This window comes from Phasianus colchicus, chromosome 13 (assembly GCF_987193195.1).
Source record: "Phasianus colchicus chromosome 13, bPhaCol1.hap1.1, whole genome shotgun sequence".
NCBI lineage: Eukaryota > Metazoa > Chordata > Aves > Galliformes > Phasianidae > Phasianus > Phasianus colchicus.
Window position 1 is genome coordinate 1,783,115 of NC_143448.1, and position 20,500 is coordinate 1,803,614.

The following is a 20,500-nucleotide window of genomic DNA, read 5'->3' on the forward strand; positions in this document are numbered from 1 at the left end:
CCTCGCTCTGTGCTGGTTTGCGATTGGCTGCGATGCGGCGCGCTGAGCGGCTGTCGCGCTGCCGCCCGCCTGCCGTAAAGCGCGGAAGGTCAGTCCGGCCTCCCGCCGCCAGGTGAGCCGCTGCCCGGCCCTGCTGCCCGGCCCTGCCCCACTCTCCCCCGGCCCGGAGCGGCCGCAGCCGGCCCTCTCGCCGTCCCCTCGTCCTCGCGTTCCCGCCCGCTCCGCGCTGCCTCTGTGGATCCGCAGATGAGCGGCGGGGAGCGGCCTGAGGCGGTGCCGGCGCGGCCTGCGCAGCCCGGCGTCGGTGCCTGAGGCGCGGAGCCGCCCGCGTCCCGCGCTGTCAGACGGGCTGCCGGCTGCCCGGGCGCTGTGCCTCCTCCCGCCCCCACCTCCCATCGCTGCGGTCGGCGCGCCCGCCCGTAGCGCCCATCCTTGGCTCTCGGCTTTCCGCCTCCTCTCGTGCCGGTCCCGAGCTGAGCGGTGATTCTCGTCCCTTCCTCCCCACGAGGAGCGGTGTCTGCTCGCAGCGGTGCTGGCACGGAGCGGCCGGGATGTTCCTGCGGCTGCTGGCCGACGTGCGGTGGCGTGGGGCTGACCCCAAGTGGAGGAGCGCGGCCCGCTGCCGGAGCGCCTCCGGGACGGCCGAAACGCAGCCGGTCCCCCTGCCGGCAGAGGCCCGGGTGGTCATCTGCGGGGGAGGAATCACGGGCACCTCGGTGGCCTATCACCTCGCCAAGCTGGGTTGGAAGGACGTCGTCTTGCTTGAGCAGGGCAGGTAAGGATTTTTGGTAACGGGACTGAAAAAACAGAACTTAGCACGCAGCAGCACGTACTGCAGAGTGCAGCTTCTGTCTCAGTCGCTGCTATGGAGCAGACTGATATTTAATAACAACACATAACTGCTGCTTCACGAGTATGAGAATCCCTTCTCCCCCTTTCTTTCCCCTCTCCTTCCCTCTCTCCCCTTCCTCCTCTCCCCCTCCTTCTCCCTTTTCCGCCTTCTCCTTGGCTCCTGCCTTCTCCCCAGGAGCAGGAGGTGAGCAGTGAATGCATGGTGGTTTCCCTCTGCCACGCCTTCTCTCTTACATTTGTATCCTGCTGCAGTGTGGACTCTTCCCAGGGGCTGCAGTCCTTCAAGAAAACCTGCTCTGGTGCATTTATGGTATTTTGACCATAAATATGTTTCCATAGAGGCACCACTGACATTTCTCCTGGGCTCAGCCTTGCCTTACAGTGTCTGTTTGAGAGGTGGCTGAAGGTGTGCTCCATAGGGCAGCCCTGGGTTTCTCTCCCAGGGTCCATCCCTGCAGCCCTCTGCCCTCAAATCCTGGCTTCTTGCATTCACTGTAGAGATGAAGTCTCCGTTTAAAAGCAGAGGTCACAAACTGCAGGCATGAAATCCATGCATTCTCACTCACACTAAGCTTTTGTTCAGCAGCATTGTGATGATGCTAATTTCTCAAATGACCCCTAGAGATGTAGGGTGTATTTTCTTCACCTACGGACTCCCAGCAGTAAGCATTGAAGGTACTTGCATGTAGGGATAGGAGATGATGGGGTCAGCAAAGTTGCTTGCATTGTTTATATATACACACGTGTATTCAGAGGAGATTTAGATTTGCCTCCTACCTACCCACACAGATCCAAGCTGCAGAAGTCAGAATAGCTGACACTGTTGCTCTGTAAGGAGCATGCTGCTGTTAGAGCTGGCCCAAGAGATGCAACTGAACTAAACTAGTAGAGCACACCAGTTCTGTCTGTGGTTTACTTGCAGGTAATCAAGCAAAACACAACGTGGCTTGGAAAGATGGACCATTTTAACATATCTAAAAATCTGTGTAGATCATCCCATCCCTATTGACCACCTCCAGAAGCAGGAAGTGATGCATACCATAAAGTATTGCACCACCACCACAGCTCAAAAGAGATTGCAGGAGATGTGGAGATGATAGGTAGACACAACCAAGCTGGTGCCCTGTAAGCTGGTGAAAGGCTTGGGTTGTCTGCTTTGTTCTGCCACAAAGTTTAGTGCCTATCTGCAAGGTGTGTGTTACAGTTTGGCTGAATATAAGCTAGAGAAATACTTTGTGAACACCGTGCTGAGTTGAATCTGAAGGCCATAGCAGGGTACAGTAGATCTTGTTGGGAATTTACTGCCAGCCTTTTCCTGTTGTATGGATTTCTGTTTTGGAAGTTGACTGTTGGTATTTTCATGAGGCAGTCTGAGGGCCTCACGTGTGAGACAGTGCTGAGGGATTTGAAGAAGTGCCTCCTGCTGCTGCACCTGCAGGTACTGCACCGAGGTGGCTTCTCTTCAGCTAACTAGCAGGAAGTAATTCTTTCTATAAGCTGCAAAGACTCTGAGAAATCCAAGTTAACTTTCCTCCAAGGGAAGTCTTGCTTTGGAGGTAACCCCATCAGGTAGGCAGGTTGATTGAGTGCAAAATCGTATTTTTTCAAGTGATTTCTTTGAAAAGTTCCAACGTGCAGGACAAGTTAAAAAGAAGTTGATTTGGAACAGAATGCATTTTCAAAAGTGAGGTAAAGCAAAACACCCACCTTATAGCTTTTGAGTCGTCTTGAGGGGCAAAAGAGGTGCTGGTTCCTGTTTGTGATGCAAGGTCAACAAAGAGGGGGTGCTCTTGGTCTGGTGTGCTTGGGGAGCCTTTCTGGGACACACGCTTGCCTCTCTGCCTGCCCATCAGCTGGATGAGGCTGTCCTTGTGGCTTCTCTTGCAGATTGGCTGCAGGCACCACGCGCTTCTGTGCAGGCATTGTGAGCACAGCCCGGCCCGTGTCCATTGAGCTGAAGATGGCAGACTACTCCAACAAGCTGTACCAGCAGCTGGAGCAAGAGACAGGAGTGCAAACAGGTACCAAAAGTGTAAGCACTGACTGACTGAGTGAGCTTTGGGAGGTTGGGTCAGTGAAGTAATGCACCCAAGTCTTAATTGGTGGTGGTTCCTGTTCAAAGAATGAGATGGATGCAAAAAAATGCAATCAGAAGAATGGGAGGAAGGTGTCAGATGGGCAGGCTGAAGGCAGGCTGCCTGCAGAGTGCGGGCCTTCTTCCTCTCATCTGTAACCTGGACAAACAGGTGAATTTTCCCAAGGACACTAAAAGAGATCAGAGCAAACGAGCCATGTTCTGCAGCAGTTCACTTCTCAGAAAGGCAGGAAGGTTAACGAGCTCCAAAGTGCAGGCAAAGCAGGATGTTTTACTCCAGTCTCACCCTGGAAACGTATTGAAATTCTTCCTCTCCTTCCAAAATGCTGGGGCACATATCTGGTGTGAAGAACTGAAAGCACTCTGCTGACAAGGACCTGTGATACATGTCGTACTCGACGTGTGTCCACAGCCATGTCTGTGATTAAGGTTAGTATTAAGCTGCTGCAGGTGGTAGAAATCACAAAACATCTGCTTCTGCTTGGTGAAGTTTTGTTGCTCTGCGTAGCTATCAGATGATGTGCTCACATTTTTGGCAGTAACCTCTCTTCTCTTTTAATAGGTTCCACGTGTGGAGTTTTACTGTTTTGTAAGCATGAGTAAATGTAGAACGAAGGAGAGTTAGAACACAGCTCAGAGCTAAAGCACTTCTTGTCCTTTTTTTGCCATTTGTGGTTGCTAAGTGAGGAGTGGTTCAGGTTACGTAGGGCCTGGGGTCTCCTGGCTCTCGGGTAGTGGAAGCAGCGGGTCTGAAATGAAAAGGAATTTGAGATCCTGCCCAAATCTGACTTGACTTTGGTGATTGTCACAGGGTACGTGAAGACAGGCTCTGTTTCCCTGGCTCAGACTCAGGATCGGCTGATCTCTCTGAAACGCATTGCTTCATCTCTCAAGTATGTATAAGCAGGAAACACATCTGATTTCACAGCGTGCCTCGGTTCTGCCCTGTGCCTGATGGCAGCATTTTCCCTGTGTTCTGTGGCAGTGTATCAGGGATCCCCTGTGAAATCATCAGCCCCAAGCAAGTGGCACAGCTCCATCCACTCATCAACATCCACGACCTGGTGGGGGCCATGTATGTGCCTGAGGATGCACTGGTGCTGTCTGCCAACGTCAGCCTGGCTCTGGCCACGGCTGCCTCGCGGAACGGTGCGTCTCACCTCCTTTCTTTCAGAAAAGAAAATGATGTTCCACATCCAGGTGTTCCCATAAGCGCTGAAGACCAAAAGTTGGTTGTTTCTATGAGGCTCCTGTTCCATAAAATCCATTTTTTTTCTGCCTGGCCAAATGTTTTTTCACATCCTGAGTCTGTTTAATCAGAAATACGGTCCTTCGTCGGACCCAGATTAAATTAGATATGGGAGGAGTTTGAACAATCTGAAATGCAGAAATAGAACCATCTCTGTGTGGAGGCATTCAAGGCCAGGCTGGATGTGGCTCTGGGCAGCCTGGCCTGGTGGTTGGTGACCCTGCACATAGCAGGAGGTTGAAACCAGATGAGCATTGTGGTCCTTTTCAGCCCAGGCCATTCTGTGCTTCTATGATTGGGCACATTGCTTTGGCAGGAGGTTTGGAAGTGAAGTGGGAAACACTGTTGGTGGGGTACTTTGACAAACTTGGAGCAGTGTGAAAGTGGGGCAGAGGTTAGGCTGGATGACAGAGCTGAGGCTTACTGAGGGTTCAGGTCCCTCAGGTTGGGAGAAGTGATTTAGGAAGGCACCTCTCTTAGTTTCTTTTAGCCTTGCTCTGTTCTGCATGCTGATTTTCCATAATAGAACTGATTTTCCATAAAAGAAGCAATCTTGCACTCAAAGCATCAGGCTTTGTTGCATACAGAACCATAATAGAAAGCAATCTGTAGTTGGGCTCTTCTTTCACACTGTTGGTACGAGGGTCAGGTTGTCACGTGGCAAAGAATAACTCCTCAACTCAGCAGTGGAATTATATGCGTGCTGTTCTACAAATAGCAGCATTTCACTTGGGCCAAGCACAGGTGTTTTGTCTTAAAGAAAAAAAGAGCTTAGTGATAGCAGCCTGACACTGGGGCACGAAGGCTGACCTTCTTATGTCCTCTGCAGGTGTCCAGATCCACGAGCGGACGAGTGTCAGTCATGTGTCAGTGCAGAAGGGTCGTGTGACTGGAGTTGAGACCGACAGAGGACACATTAAATGCCAGTACTTTGTCAACTGTGCTGGCCAGGTTGGATTATTAAATTGCTGTTGTCCTTGCGATACCAGCACCCAAATGGTGTTTGCTTCTAGAAGCAGAGCCCAACGTTGACTGTGCTGTACAGATCTTATTTTGTTTTTGTGTTTTAAGTTGACCTATCCTCGTCGAGGTCTGGCTTTTGTGAATGTTACGTCAGAAACAAATACAGTCTTTGGCCTAGATGGCTTAGATCCTAAGAAAACAGGGAAAAAAATGTATTTGTTTAAGGCTTAGGCACTGAGAACCACATCTTATTTGGCCTTTTGTGAAAGCCAGCCCACAGAGGTCATCTGTTTGCATGTGCCTTTTTTATTAGAGGTTATTTTCTTCTTCTCCATTCTAACATGCACTTCTTTTTTTTTTTCCTAATTTCAGTGGGCCTATGAGTTGGGCCACTCTGGGGAGGAACCAGTCAACATCCCACTGCATGCCTGTGAACACTTCTACCTCCTGACACATCCTTTGAAGGACCCTCTGGCAAACAACGTCCCGAGTAAGGGTTCTTCACTGTATCACAGAATCACATCTGCCTTCCCCAGGTGGTGTAACTATGACAAAAGGGCCAGCTATGGACTGTCAGCTCTCAACTCAGCTGGAAGTGGGACGTACTTCCTCATCAAATTGCTCTGAATATCTATTTCAGTGGTAATGTGTATCATAGAGTCACCAGGGTTGGAAGGTGAAAAAGGCTGTTGGAAAGCTTTTGCTGCAGAAACTGATTTGCAGAGTTTGTCAGCTGAGCAGATGAATGACCTCAGGCCTAGCTTGCCTGGTTGGTGTGTCTAAAGAGAAAAGGGTTGTTGCATTGTGGGCTGGAGAGGGTGCTAGCCTTGGCGCTGTTTTCCTTGCAGGCTGCTGTGCCCAAATGGCCCATCTATTCCTTTCCTCCAACTGAAGCTAAGGCTTTGCAATGGCATTTACATGTCTTTGAGCTGTAGGGGCAACCCAAGTGCTTGAGGTAATTGCTCCTCCCCCACGTTCTGGCTTTTGGATCTCTTAAAAGCCCTTGTGTTTGAAAAGTGGTTGGGAAGTAGAAAGCTTTGCTTATTTACCCTCAGTCTTTAGTAATTTCTGCTCCTAGTGAGTAATACCTATTTTCTCCAAGGAATTCAACTCTCTGACCAGACTCTCTGGAGTAATCAGAATTATATATTCACAACTTTTTTGTGAGTGGGGGAAAAAAGTTGCAATGGGAAACGTCAGGTGGAGTTTCATAAGTGCTTCAAATGGATGCTATCATTAAGGAAGCCATCCCAACCTGACTGCCTGCTCTCACCCCCTCGCTGCCCATCTTCTTTATGCCAGTGGCCTGCAGCCAAGTGGATCAGTGACTTGTATGCATTGAAAATCACTGTTGCTAATACACCAGAAAAATGAGGAGGAGGGCAGGACTTCTCCTGGTGGTGTGTCTGGTCCTGGGTGCAGTTCCAGTGGAATTGAGCCAGTGTAAGAGTTTGTAACCCCTTGCCACAAGGAATGTGTGGCACTGTCCTCCTGTTGACTTTGGTGCTCTTTCAGATTCAGTTCTTTGCCCTGCCCAGAAGTTAACCTGAGTGATTGTGGTGGGAATTAATGATAATGAGTGGTCATCGTGTGAGAGGCATAAGTGGTGTAGAAGTATGAGTCTGGGAGACTAACACTGTTTGTTCTCCTGGCTGTGGGCTGCTAGCTTGGCCCAGCCCATCACCAGACCCTGTCAGTGGTGTTTGCCATGGATGTGCAGACGTAGCTGTCCCTTCTCTCAATTCCCTTCCCACCTTTTTTTTCTTTCCTCTGCAGCTGTTGTGGACCCTGATGGCAGGATCTACATCCGCAACTGGCAGGGCGGAATCCTCTCGGGGGGCTTTGAGAAAAACCCCAAACCTCTTTTCACGGAGGGACGGAACCAGCTGGAGATCCATAACCTTCAGGAAGACTGGGATCACTTTGGTACGTGGTAGGGGACAGAGTCCTGCAGCAACAGGCTTTCTGGCTTTGGCAGAAGGCAGACTTGGCAGCCCTGATTGCCAAGTGTATTTCCAGTGCAGGAAGTTTGCTTTGTGGACAGAACCTGGTATTGCTGCTTCCCAGACTTCGTTCCACACTGACAGTGTTGTGGTGTATTGCTCTCCACATATGCTGTCTTTTTCCTTTCATATTGCTTACTTGTGTTTTGATGTTCTGGATGTACGTCTGACATGGAGAGTTCTTTGTGTGGGAAGGAATACAGTGTGGTCTAGGCGTCCCTTTTTTCCCAGCTTTTATGCCTCATAACTTTGTGTGTGCCATCTCCAGTTCCCCTTTTGTCTTGGGGAACCAATTTTGCCCTTTGTCAGAGCTCTCTGCTTCCCTGTGGATGCCTCTGCCTGTGACTCTAGACACATCTAGACTTTCACTGGTGTCTCCCTGCAGTGCTTGTGTGTTCTTCCAGCTACTCCCCACCTGATACTGATTCCTTCTAGTTTTGTGTCTGAGGTAATGATGATACCACAAGCCATTCAAACTCCAGGGTGGTGGCCTAGAGCCAGGGCTGTCTGCAGTTTAGAGACCTGCAGGTGGCTGCAGACTTACTTGAAGTGTTAGCTTCACAGATGAGTTGCCCAAGCTCTGCACCCACTTCCTCTTTGGCTTTCTAGATACTGCTAAATGAGAAAGCATTGCCTGCACCCACAGATTGCCTGAGTTTCAGAAGCAACTGCATGCCACGTTTCAACGTGACCCTTTCATCAGTTCAAACTACTGTGCAGTTGAATAGAATCAGAGCTTACTCAGCCAATATTTGATCCTTTCCTAGGGCAGCAGTTCCTGTGGTTTGAGCTCTTGCATTACTGCTTTGATCTCTTTGCTTGGAACACCTTTTGATTTTTAAAGTGCTCTGTGCAGTTGCTTAAATGTTGGGTGTAAGTACAAATCTAAAACGGATCCCTCTTTTTATCAGTAAGAATAAAAGGGTCTGTAGTGACAGGCTCTCCCTCTGGAATTGCAGTGCACGAGAGAGGGAAGAAAGGGAGCAGGTCACAAAGGCTGTTTCTGCCTGTGATTTCTGAGACAATGTGAAATCTGAATTTGTTGGTGTTTGAAAAGCTGAGGAGTGTTACTGGCACTGAGGACTTCATTTCACTGTACAAAGTGATCGTGTTGGTTCGGTGCTGGCATCAGCAGTCAAAGCAAAAGATAGGAAGTTAGGTGTGGAGCAGCAAACAAAGTTGTTATGTCGCACCAAATCCTTGGCTTGCCAGATAAGAGGGGTTGTTCTAGGCTCCCTGTCTCCAGAGAGCATCATATTACTGGAGAAGAGCTGGTGGGAGAGGGGGCAGTGGCTGAGCACAGCTTGGAGCAACTTCCCAAGGGAGTGACTGAATGGGCAAGGAAGAGAGAGAGGACCAAAGGGTGATGGGCAGAGGTTCGGGGAAGCCTGAGTGGTGTGGAGAGCCTAGGTGGGGATCTCCTGTGCACTGTCTCTTCTGCAGTGGCAGCTGGAGGCCATCATAAAAGGTAACTGAGTGTGAGTTTTGAAACAAGAGGAGGTGATTCCTCATACCATACATGTGTGGAACTCCTTGGCTGCACACGCTGGGTGTTTTCAGAAGATGTGGGGAAACAGTCAAAAAAGAAGAGATCAATTAAGGGTTACTATTTAGTAAATATCACTTACCTGTCAGTAAATATTAGTTTTGTTTAGTAAAGACTGTTCAGCATTTAGTAAATATTACCTTTGTATTTAGTAAATACCATTTAGGGTGAAGGGAAGGCTTACCAGGTTTTTAGGAAATGCTCTTAGCTGCAGGTAAGTGTAGGCTGGCAAGACATGTGAGGCAGATGTCAAATAGCCTTGTCTCTTCCTATTGCTCTCTAGGTATCTATTGCTCTCCCTAACAAAACTAAACACATTTCCACTGTGGAAAGCAGCACTGACCTCTTGGTCTGAATCAGTATGGCTGAAATGAGAGCTGTGTTCAGGTAGCAGCGTGCTGGCCAGTCTGACAGTGTGGCAGCTGAAGAGCTCTGTGATGTGACTTCTTGTCTTTTTGTTTGTCTTGGCTCCTAGAACCGCTTCTGAGCTCCCTTCTGCGCAGGATGCCCAACTTGGAGGCTCTGCAGATCATGCAGTTGGTGAATTGCCCAGAGTCCTTCACGCCAGACATGCGGTGCATCATGGGCGAGTCGCCCACCGTGCGGGGATACTTCGTTCTGGCTGGAATGAACTCAGCTGGGATCTCATATGGTGGGGGAGCAGGCAAGTAAGTGGTTTCTCACCATTATGTGTGTAAGTAAGGTTTGAACTGAGAAAGAAGACTGCTCAAATGTCACATTCCTTCTGCTGTTAAAAGAGGACGCTTTTGTCTCCAGCTTGAGGGATGGAGAGGAGCAGTGCTGCATTCTGGTGATGTTCAGTGTGTATCCCAGTCTGTGCTGGCCTCTCCTATCCTGCACACTTCTCCAGGCACCACACTTCAGCCTGCTGGAGATCAAGCGAGCTTCCTGAGCTAACCAGTCCCAATTTTTGTCTCCCAGGAATCTCCTTTTATCTCAGCAAAGCTTATTCCTTTATCTTCTGTACTCCATGTACCCTTTAGCTTATTATTTGGCTGAGACCGTTTGCGTTTTCCAGTTGACGCTGTCAACTCTCTCTCAAAACAGTGAATCTAAAGCAGACAGAGCATCCATATGTGATGCCAGGTGTGGCCAGTACAGCTAAAGACTGTCCTCTGCCAATGACCTAGAGATGTAATCATTTCCCAGTACATTCCAGTTCCTGTGCTAGTGCAAATACTTTGACAGGCATATAAGTGTTAACCCAGCAGCAAAGTTGCTTGCAAAATGATCATCGCTTCCTCTGATTGCCATTTGGGTTTGGCAGCCCAGCATCCCTTCTGCTGTACAGCTTTCTTAACAAACTGCTTGGCTAGTGCTAATATCTGCATTTTTCCTCTACTTTCTCTCCATTATCAATTAGTTTAACTCACCAAGGGAAGGAAATCATCACATTTCATTGCCATAGCATAATATGGAGAATCTTTGCAGTGAGGTTCTCTAAGAGCCAAAATCTCTTCTGAAGCTAAAAACCAGTTTTCCATTTGCTGCTACAGCCTGAAGCAAAGCAGATTAGCTAATGTAACTGTTAATGATCAGCCTCAAACTCTTTGTTTTTCTGTTCACTGGCTGCAAACAGATCCTTCTGCTCTGCTTTTACCTGAGCTGCCTTTGTCCCTTCGCTCTGGAGCCTTCCTCCCTCACTGCTGGGAGTGTAGCAAAACATAGCTTGGCTGGTACCTGGTGCTGAAGTGAATGCTGTCACTGATGCTTTGTGGCTGAGCCTACACAAGGTGCTGAAAAATGACAAAGCAGTCAGCCTGCAGACTCCAGCACTCCTTTGTGTAGTGCAGCACGAGGGCTTGACGCTGTCAGCCAAGCTGCCTGTCCAGTCTGGCTTCGTTTAGCACGTGTCCTTAACTTCCTGCTGCCCTGTATTTTTCATCCTAGTGGGAAATTAATAACGTGGGGAGTTGATGGATGGCTTTTATAAAGGAGAAGTCTTCCAGCTTCAGGATACCATTTTAGTACTGCTCTCTCCCAGCTGCCAGATACTCTCATGTCCGAATTGCCTTATTTCTAACTTTGAGACTTTTTTTCCGCTGATTGATTTCTTGTTTTTTTCTTTCCTGCTTCCATCAGGTACCTGGCAGAGTGGATGGTAAATGGCTATCCATCAGAAAACGTCTGGCCTTTGGATTTGAAGCGTTTTGGCACTCTTCAGAGCAGCCGCACCTTCCTCCGTCACCGCGTGATGGAAGTCATGCGTAAGTGAGGTCTCTGCCTTCACAGCTTGCCAGGACGTGCAACCATTTGCTCTTTGCTACACTGTCTGTCCTCTGTCAGCTGTCACTGCTCCGAGAACCATTTTCCTTCCTGCTGGCCTCCCCTGGGACAGTTGCAGGGATGCATTTCCCAGAGGAAGGGGGATGGTGGTTGCTTTGTGTTAGCGGCGTTCTCGTTAGCCTTTCTGGAAGAGATGCTGTTGGTAGAGTGCTTGTTCCTATTTCTGTGCTTTGCCTCTGCTCTGGGGAAGTTTGTGCTTATCTGTGTAGGATTCCAGCCTAATAAAACAGCACCAAGGTCTGTATTGGAAATAGTAGGCTATCTATCTCAGCTTCAGTTTGAAGTACTTCATGACCTAAGGAGAAACTTAACAGTTATAAAGAAATATTCAGATGTCCTTCAGTTGTACTCCCTACTGGTAATGAGGGAGGATCGTAGGATGGTTTGTGTTGGAAGAGACCTTTAAGATCATCTCATTCCAACCCCCTGCTATAGACAGGGGCACCTCCCTCTAGAGCAGGTTTCTCATAGCCCCATCCAGCCTGGCCTTGAGCCCTTCCAGGGGGGGTTATCCACAAGGATGCTTGTTTTCTTAAAAAGGATATTAGATATAGGCTGAGAAAGTGTAGGAGACATTTGGAAAAGCTTCAGCGATTAGAAAAAGCTGAGCTGCTGCTATTTGAGAAGGTGAATTCGATGTTTCCCCCACTGTTAGTGTTGTCAGAGTGAGGAGTGTGTGATAGAGAGTGCTGTCAGGGAGGAATCGTGCATCGTTAATGTCAGTCTGTGTGACTTCACAGAAAAGAGAGTTTTTGTTCAGGTGTATCAACAGTGTAGTCATGAGGCCAGAGGTACCTACAAACCTCAGTGTTCTGTGCATGTCTCACGAGGCAGCAGGTATCTACAAATGCATTCTGTGCCAATATCATTACAATTTTGCATAGCTACAAATGCATCCAAAATGGAAGAGGAAAGTCAGAACTGTTTTGAGGGAATTCCCTTGATGGTTCAGGTGTAAGAAGTAATACCCATCATCAGTCACCTGGAAGAAAATCCTAGCTACAAGTCACCGCTTGACCTAATGGTGGCTCTGTGTGACCATTGCAGCTCTCATATGTGACCTGAAAGTTCCCCGCTGGGACTTCCAGACGGGCAGACAGCTGCGTACCTCCCCGCTGTACGACCGCCTGGATGCCCAGGGGGCCAGGTGGATGGAGAAGCACGGCTTTGAGAGGGTCAAATACTTCGTCCCACCTGGGAAAGGTGAGATCGTGTTTTCCTCTGCCTGGTGCATCTGTCTCAGTCTACGCTCGATGTTAATTTGTTCCATTTGTGAACCGTGGCTTTGATTCTTCTTGACGCTAGATCTGCTGGATTTGGATCAGAGCAAAACCTTCTACAAACCAGACTGGTTTGATATTGTGGGTTCCGAAGTCAAGTGCTGCAAGGAAGCAGTGTGTGTGATCGACATGTCGTCTTTTACCAAGTTTGAGATAAGTGTAAGTAGTGCTGGAGTGATGGGGCACAGCCTGGCGAGGGCAGCCTGCTCTTTACTGATGGCTCCTGAGAATAGCTGGAGGGAGGGTGGCCAAATTCACAATTGAAAGAATTTGGGCCAGAACATTGATGCACCCTTCAGCTGCCCCAGTGAATTAGTGTTGCTCACACAGCTTGTTTGATTTTCATTTCCCATAGTCCACAGGAGACCAGGCACTGCAGAGCCTGCAGTATCTCTTCTCCAACGACCTGGATGTGCCAGTGGGGCACGTTGTGCATACTGGCATGCTGAATGAGAACGGAGGGTATGAGAACGACTGCAGCATAGCACGCTTGAGCAAACGCAGGTAGGTACACATCTCCACCACCTGCATTTGGTGGGAGTGCCTGTAGGAGCCTCTTAGCAAAGACTGCAAACTCCATTCCCACTCCTCAGAAAGAAACAGGAAGTCTCTATGCTGCACTCCTTCCTAAGGCTGTACCCTAAATGAGAGCGTGGCTTTATTGGGGAAAATAGGCCCTTTTGGTGAGTGCAGACAAGAACAGATTTCAACCAAATGTTGGGCTTCAGGTGTTTGCTTTCTCCATTGAAAGACAAATTTGCTTTCAGCACATCGGTTCCAGTCATTAGTTTATTGCTTAAGTGTTCAGACTAACAATGTTTGCTTATTGACTCCTGGACAATCTTCTCACTGGGATTCCCTGCTGGGATGGCTCCTGTTGGATTATTTCTGCTTGCATTGCTGTGTGGTTACTCTCATTCTCAGCACAGTGCACTCTCATGTGGTTTTTTTTTTGCTCTCTGATGCAAGCTGACACGGTCACAGGATCTCATCCTTAGATACAGCAACTTGAGCTCTCTTTGGCATTTAATTAAAAAAACCAAACCCTTCTGATGGTTAAAAACTTTTTAATGGGTATGTCTCAGCTGAGCATTGGTTTTATTTCCCTGCACCACTTTCTGTGTGTGCTCTCATTGTACTGATGTGAAAGCAGTCTTCTCTGCTGCTCTTCTAATTAGAAGCTGCTTTTTTCCCCTCTTCCTCTATTTGCATTCATGTATTGTTAGAAGCATTGTCTGCCTCTGCGTGAAGCTGGTAGCTTTCCTCCTTGTTAACCACGTTTGCAGATATTATCTCTGTCAATAATGTACTCCAGCTCACAATCTGTATGAAAGAGACCAGCTTGTTTCCACATATCAAATAGAGCTCTGTGTACAGACACTGTTAATAATAACCACCATTGTGTCAGGAGAGACTTGCTGAAACAAGAAGTTGCTTTGAGAATGGAGCGCTCTTCTGCTGTCAGAGTCCACAGAATCACTGCTCTTCAAGAGCTGCAGATACTGTCTGCAAAATGACTGTGACTTTGGGGCTGCCACGTGGGCTTGCTGGAGAACTGCCTGCATTCCATTTCTGGAGCTTCTGCTTCTGCCTTATCACCAGAGTGCTGCTGCTGCTTGCAGGCAAAGCTTTCCTGTCGTAACAGATGTGATGGTGTTGATCCATTAGTTCTGATTTTCCTAAACCACTGTACTGGGTCGTGTGTTATCTTGGAAGCTGCTGAGTGTCTCCAGTGGTTGTTGGGCAAGGAATGAACTGAGTGACCTCGTGGCTGTTGAGATTCATTGTTCCTTGGTCTCTTTTTCAGCTTCTTTATGATTTCCCCAACTGACCAACAAGTCCATTGCTGGGCCTGGCTGAAGAACCATTTGCCTGAAGATAGCAACTTGACCATAGAAGATGTGACCTGGAAGTACACAGGTAATGCATCACTGAAAGCAGATCTTGTTGCATGGCCTGAAGTCACAAATGGTGTCTTGTGTTTGTTATGGTGTCTGTGGAGCTGTGGCTGGTCTCTGTTCCAAGCGGCTGGGTGAAACCAGTGATCAGACTCTTCCTCCTGGCAAGCTGTGAGCTGGGAGACAGATTTCCTCTCCTGTGTGCTGCCAGGAGAATCTAATGATGTTCCTTCCTATTCTTAAGTGAACTTTACAACCCTCCCTGGTGTGAACTACACAACTTCCCAAAGGGAAATAAAAATAGGTGCATGCATGTATGCAGCATTAAGTAAGACCTCTTCAGTCTTACCGTAATGATTTATCTTCCTCTCTTTAGCTCTCAACCTGATAGGCCCTCGTGCTGTGGATGTCTTGTCAGAGTTGTCCTATGCCCCAATGACCCCAGAACACTTTCCTTCTTTCTTCTGCAAGGTGAGTGACCGTGCTTCCTTCCTCCTCACCCCACTAGGTTTCCAGAAGCATGTGTGCTAGAAGGGAAAGGACTGTGCTTTCAGTAGTTAGGGGGGAATTTGGATTCACCTACAGTTATTGCAGGAGCTGTGCTATGCTGGTCACGTCCTTATTAGGCTCACTTTGCTACATGCTTTATTTGGATTGTGCTTGCAGAATATATAGGCTAATATGAATTTGTTTTCAGTATCCCACTCACTGTAGGCTTGGTGCCGTGGTATCATGGCATATATCATGTAACCTGTTCCACAACCATCAGTCAGGGGCAGCTGGGGTTGGTGGCTCTGGAGTCATTGTCACATTAAAGGGCTGAGCAGATAGCTGCTGTTAACTCCTCCAGAGTGTAAAGCATGAGCTTTTGTTCCAATCCAGTTCCAAGGCTTTCATGAAGAGATTCAATAATCTGGATAACATTTGGATAACTGCTGTCTGGATTTTTAGATTCAGTCCTTCAGAAATGTGTGCTGGTGGCAGACGACTTGTCCCACATGGTGTGCGTTGTGTGTTACTGTGTTCCTGCTGGATCTCTGTGCTGTGTTCCAGTTTGGATGTTTTCATCCCCTCTGATTCTGCAGGAGATGAGTGTGGGCTACGCTAATGGCATCCGTGTGATGAGTATCACTCACACAGGAGAACCTGGATTCATGCTTTATATTCCCATCGAGGTAAGAATATGCTGTAGCCTCAGCTAGTTAAAGCAGTTGCTTGCATGCATAATTAGTAATGGATTTTCCATGTTGACTCAGAGTAATGAAAAGTGGGAAAGGTGCCTGCAGGGCACAAGGGGAGTTCCTCTCCTTTGTGTAGCATCCCAGCAGCCAGGCAGGGCACAGTAACACCAACGGTGCTGTGTCAGATGCTGCCCCTGGTGCGTGTCTGCAGCCCTGTGCTTCCCCCTTCCTTTGCAGTATGCCCTCCACGTGTACAACGAGGTGATGAACATGGGGCAGAAGTATGGGATCCGGAACGCTGGTTATTACGCGCTCCGCAGCCTGCGGATCGAGAAGTTTTTTGCCTTCTGGGGCCAGGATCTGGATGCCTTTACCACTCCTATGGAGTGTGGCCGTGAGTTCCAGGTCAAGCTGGAAAAGGTATGGTGGAAAACTGGAATTGTGGCAGGGCCCAGCAGTGCAGTGATGCCACCCAAGTGGGTAGATGGGTCATTTTTTTGATGGAGCCGTAAGGGCGTGACTATAACCTGTGTTCTTAGGCTTTGAAAGGTGCTAAAAAGATTTAAAAAAAATATGCCATCTTCCTCTTTCCTGGGCAGCATTCCCGGTGATCTGGGTAGTATCCTGCGTAGCTCAGTGTAGTGGAGGGAGCTGCATACCTTACAGCACTCGTGTTTCTCCCAGCTCCTTTCCCAGTCTGACGAAGCAGAAGCCAGCCCGTGCCCCACGTGGCTTGTCATGAAGCTGAAAGCATACCAGGATAGACACCAGGGACAGGAGCTCTCTATTTTTACTGAAACATAAACCAGTGTGGAACTGTACCCCACTGTGCAGGCAGGTGCCATCTCTATCACTTGCTTGTTTTCATCTTTCTCACATCTTTGCATGAGCCAAAACAAATGCTTGTATCAACTCAGAGAGCACCCACTGATCATGGGTGCAAATTTTGGATGGTTTCCTTCTGGTTTGTAAAATCACAGAACCATAGAATGGCCTGGGTTGCAAAGGACCACAGTGCTCATCCAGTTCCAACCCCCTGCTGTGTGCAGGTCGCCAACCAGCAGCCCAGGCTGCCCAGAGCCACATCCAGCCTGGCCTTGAATGCCTGCAGGGATGGAGCATCCACAGCCTCCTTGGGCAACCTGTTCCAGTGCCTCACCACCCTCTGTGTGAAAAACTTCCTCCTAACATCCAACCTAAATCTCCCCTGTCTCAGTTTAGAACACAGTAAGCTTCTGGGAGCAGAAAAATGATGGAAACTGGAGTTGTGAAATAACACAGCCTTTTGCTGCGGTGAAAGCTACAGTGAATGTTTTAAGGGCCCGTTTCACGAATGTTTTTGCATTTAATACCTTTAGCACCTGGAATGGTGAATGTGCCAGCTTCTGTCTGAGCTGGGTGCAGAAGTTCTGGTGGAGCAAACCTTCCAAGCCCAAGCTGACCTCACATTTGGTAGTTTGTTAAAACTCAGCAGCGCCACAGTTCCCATTCCTTCCATCAGCCGAGGCTTTCTTTTTTCCCCCAGGGGATGGAGTTTGTTGGCCAGGAAGCTCTGTTGGAGCAGAAGCAGAACGGGGTGTACAAACGCTTCACCATGTTCATTCTCGAGGACCATGACACAGATATGGACCTCTGGCCCTGGTGGGGTGAACCCATCTTCCGCAACGGCCGCTACGTGGGCAAAACCACCAGCAGTGCCTACAGCTACACTCTGGAGCGCCACGTCTGCCTGGGCTTCGTGCAGCACTTCGATGAGAAGACAGGGGAAGAGTTGGTGGTGACAACTGACTTCATCAACCAGGGCGAGTACGAGATCGACATCGCCGGGCAGCGCTTCCAGGCCAAAGCCAAACTCTACCCCTTCAGCTCCCTCTTTGCTCAGCGTCGCCGCAAGGATGAGGTGGAACTGAGTGGCTACCAGAGGGAGTAGTGCTGGCTGGAGCCCCACTCCTTTACCCAAGCTGGAGTCTTCAGCTGCCATCTTCCAGTGCTCTCTCCACACCCCATACGTTTCTTTCTTTTTCCTTTCCCGTCTTGCAACTTTTAAACTTTTTTCCAGCGTGTTCCATTTTGTATGTTTTAAAACTTTAATTCTCCAGCTTTTCGAATCCTGTCTCCCTCCCCCCCTCAGCCCTTTGCTTGCCAGGCTCCCCCATGTCTCAAAGCACAGTGCTGAATGTGCACCCAGAAGCCCATGGGAGCGTTTTAGTGGGAAGCCTGTATAGGAACAAACATCTCCATAGCCCTGCAGTGATGGGAAGGGCTCAGGGGAGCTCCTGAGTACTACAGCCTTTCTCTCTCCTGCAGTATAAGGCACGGGACAGCAGGTATTGGCTCTGCTCTGCTGTCACTTTGGCAGGTGACCACTTTGCAGAGGGGTCTGTTGTATCGATGCACACAGCAATAGAGCGACCAGCTACCTCACCAGCACAGCACAGAGCATTGGGTGAGCAGCTGCCAGCAGGCAGGTGTTGGTGTGTCCCAGCCTGCCCAGCACTGGTCCACCATTTTGCCTAGCAGGAAGCCCAGTAGGTTTAACCATCACATCACGGAGATGATGCTGGTAAGTCTTGCATTGTCATTTGGGTTGGATTTTTTTTTTTGTGGGGGGTCTGCGAAGTCAAAAGGCCCACAGTAGTGTCGGTCTTCAGTTGTATTTATAGGAATTGTATATGGGTAGATAATACATATTATCTGTCTTTACATATATAATTGGAGACCAACACGTGTTTTAGTTCTGTAAAGGAGTGGGGTTGTTTTCTATTAGCAGAAATGCTGATGTCTAACAAGGGCAGATGTTTGTGTTTCATGCTACCAGCACTGTTGAAACACCACTTCTGTTTCGGTCACACAGTGTACAGTCCCTTTGTGAACATTCTTTCTCTTTCCCTCATTTATCTGACTGTCTGGCAAGGTTCATGCAGTGAACACAAGTTTCTTACAAACTCGTGTTTGGGGAACATAAGGAAAACCAGGCGGTGCCAAGTTGTGTCACACAGGTTGACATCTTCCTCTTCTCGTTTTGAGAGCAACCAGAAGCAAAGCTTTTCTTTATTTCCTGGAAGGAGGTGGTTGGCTGTTCCTCCTGCCCTTGGCACCCACCTATTCACTATGGCTTTCCTGCTCCCCTCGATGCCAACATCCCCCTGGAGTTTAAACTCAGCCTTGCACTGATGCAGCCACGATGAACACTTTGTAATTTGGAACCTTTTGGGGGCATTTTCCAGTGAAGTGGTGAACATCACAAGTGTAAATATGAGCTCTAAGCCTTGGCAAGCTCCTGCTTTGTTTCCTGCTACTTCAGTTGTGCCTTCAGTTGAGCCTTTGGTCGGCCAGTTTGTGATTGAAATGTTCTCAGTGCACAGGAGTTGGATGGACCTGAGGCAATGAGGGTGGAAGGGAAAGCCCTTTATGCCTTAAGAAACGGAAGCCAGAGCAAGTTCCTCATTCAGGGAGGTATGGAAGCTGCAGAACTTAGAAGTGGAACTTTGTGTTGACTCTTCAGTACCAGAAATAGAGTGAGAACAGCCCGACGTCACGCTGGTGGATGGAGGAGCGCTGTGCCAGGGTTGAGGCTCAGGGCTGAGTGGTTTGGCACCTGCTCCTGCCTTCCCTTCTGCAAGTTCTGATTCTTCTTTTGGATCTGGAGCTGTATTCTGTCCCTTGCTGTGGCTGTGCCTGACCTCCCATGCCTTGCTAGTCTCTGAGAGGCTGCTGAAGCAACCCGTACTGGAGAAAGGACTTCATTGTTGATGTTTAATGACCTGGGGATGAGAGGAAGCTGGCTGTTTAGAAGTGTTTCCTATTTCAGGAGGGTGTGTTGCAGTGATTTTTACATCTGTCTTTGCCAGACTTCATTTCTTCCTCGTGTCTCTGTCTGGATTTGCTGTTCCTTGCTGCTGCAGTTCGTCTTACTGTTCTGTGGTGAGGAGGGGGGGCTGTGCAATACCTGCCCTGCATCTCAGGATCGTGTTGTAAGCCTGGATTCCTCCTTCTGTTGCTGTGCCCAATCCCATCCCCTGGCACAGGGCTTCCTCGGACCTCTGCTTCCATGGGACCTCAGGCAGTGGCTGATGGGGGGGGGGGGGGGGGGGGGGGAGAGAAATGCAGAGACTAAAACTCTTGCATTTGAGGGGGGGAAGAAAAATCTATGACAAACAAGTGCTCTCCACTTTTGCAAAGGAAATCCATTGCTTACAGGGGCAGGATTCTTGTTTTAGAGCAGAACACGTGGCTGCTGGTAAAGCCCAGCAAAAACATCATCACCTTTGGATTTGTCTTCCCAACTGGTTTCCTTGGGACATTTGGGCAGCTCCATTCTTGCCCGTGTCAGCATGTTGAAGGCTTTAAACTTCCTTAAGTGACTGCCAGGGCTGGGACTGGCTTATTTTTACCTCCCCATTCCAGCAGGAAACAGAATGCGGGGGAGCAGGGAGTAGTGCCACCAGACATGCAGGAAGAGCAGGCAGCATTTCTCTTTGCACTTTAACCACGATGGCTGTAGCCGCTCAGAGCCCTCAGCAGGAGCAGCCCTGTGTGTTTTGGGGCAGGAAAAGAGCCTGGAAGCATTGGCTCAGCTGCTCGTGGGCAAGGTGACTGCGCTCTGCAGGCAGTCAGTACGTGCTCCCACTGCGTGTACCTTCAGGCTGCTTGCCCAAAGCCCCTCTCACTTCTTGCAGTCTCCCAAGCTATTTTCAAGAGCTGCAAGGACTTCCATAAGGGTTCTATGGCAGAAATGTTGGGAACGAGTGCAGCTTGAGGCTGCCCAAGCGTTCCTTAGTGCCTTACATGGTGGAAGGGGTGGAGGTGGGCAGAGCATCTCACTGTGTCTGCATGGGAGGACGCAGGCAGCTCCTTCAAGCTCAGAGGGGCTGAAGAGATGCAGCACTGCTCCTGCCCAGCCATGGAGGACACAGATTGTTCCCAAGCACACAAAGAGGGCTGAGCTGGCTGCTCTCTGCTGGGGCTGTTCTGTATGCTGTATTTACGTCGCGCTTTACGTCATTTCATATTTTGGTTGGCTTGAATGTTGCTAGGTTTGTATATTAATAAAGAAGTGTTTTAACTACTCCCGAATTGGGCGGTTTGTTGTGCCAGGGCCTTGTGTATCCCTTGGGATCCAAACC

At 49.0% G+C, this 20,500-nt stretch overlaps 1 protein-coding gene across 1 annotated transcript; it reads left to right on the forward strand.

Annotated features, from left to right (window-relative positions):
- Nucleotides 1-31: 31 nt before the first annotated feature.
- Nucleotides 32-20,442, forward strand: PDPR (pyruvate dehydrogenase phosphatase regulatory subunit). Its single transcript, XM_031614946.2, has 18 exons — nt 32-112; nt 509-775; nt 2,740-2,873; nt 3,759-3,840; nt 3,933-4,096; nt 5,026-5,147; nt 5,532-5,649; nt 6,936-7,085; nt 9,184-9,376; nt 10,812-10,936; nt 12,063-12,218; nt 12,321-12,454; nt 12,651-12,799; nt 14,103-14,215; nt 14,570-14,664; nt 15,279-15,368; nt 15,612-15,794; nt 16,900-20,442. Exons 1-18 carry the CDS (start codon nt 33-35, stop codon nt 17,302-17,304), a joined length of 2,760 nt encoding a protein of 919 aa, XP_031470806.1. The 5' UTR covers nt 32; the 3' UTR covers nt 17,305-20,442.
- Nucleotides 20,443-20,500: the final 58 nt, after the last annotated feature.

Excerpts from the sequence above, each read along its gene's own strand:
- PDPR (XM_031614946.2), top strand. The coding sequence starts at position 33 with ATGCGGCGCGCTGAGCGGCTGTCGCGCTGCCGCCCGCCTGCCGTAAAG. Across the intron at positions 3,841-3,932 it reads CGCATTGCTTCATCTCTCAA|TGTATCAGGGATCCCCTGTG; the intron begins GTATGTATAAGC and ends GTTCTGTGGCAG. Across the intron at positions 14,216-14,569 it reads TGTGACCTGGAAGTACACAG|CTCTCAACCTGATAGGCCCT; the intron begins GTAATGCATCAC and ends TCCTCTCTTTAG.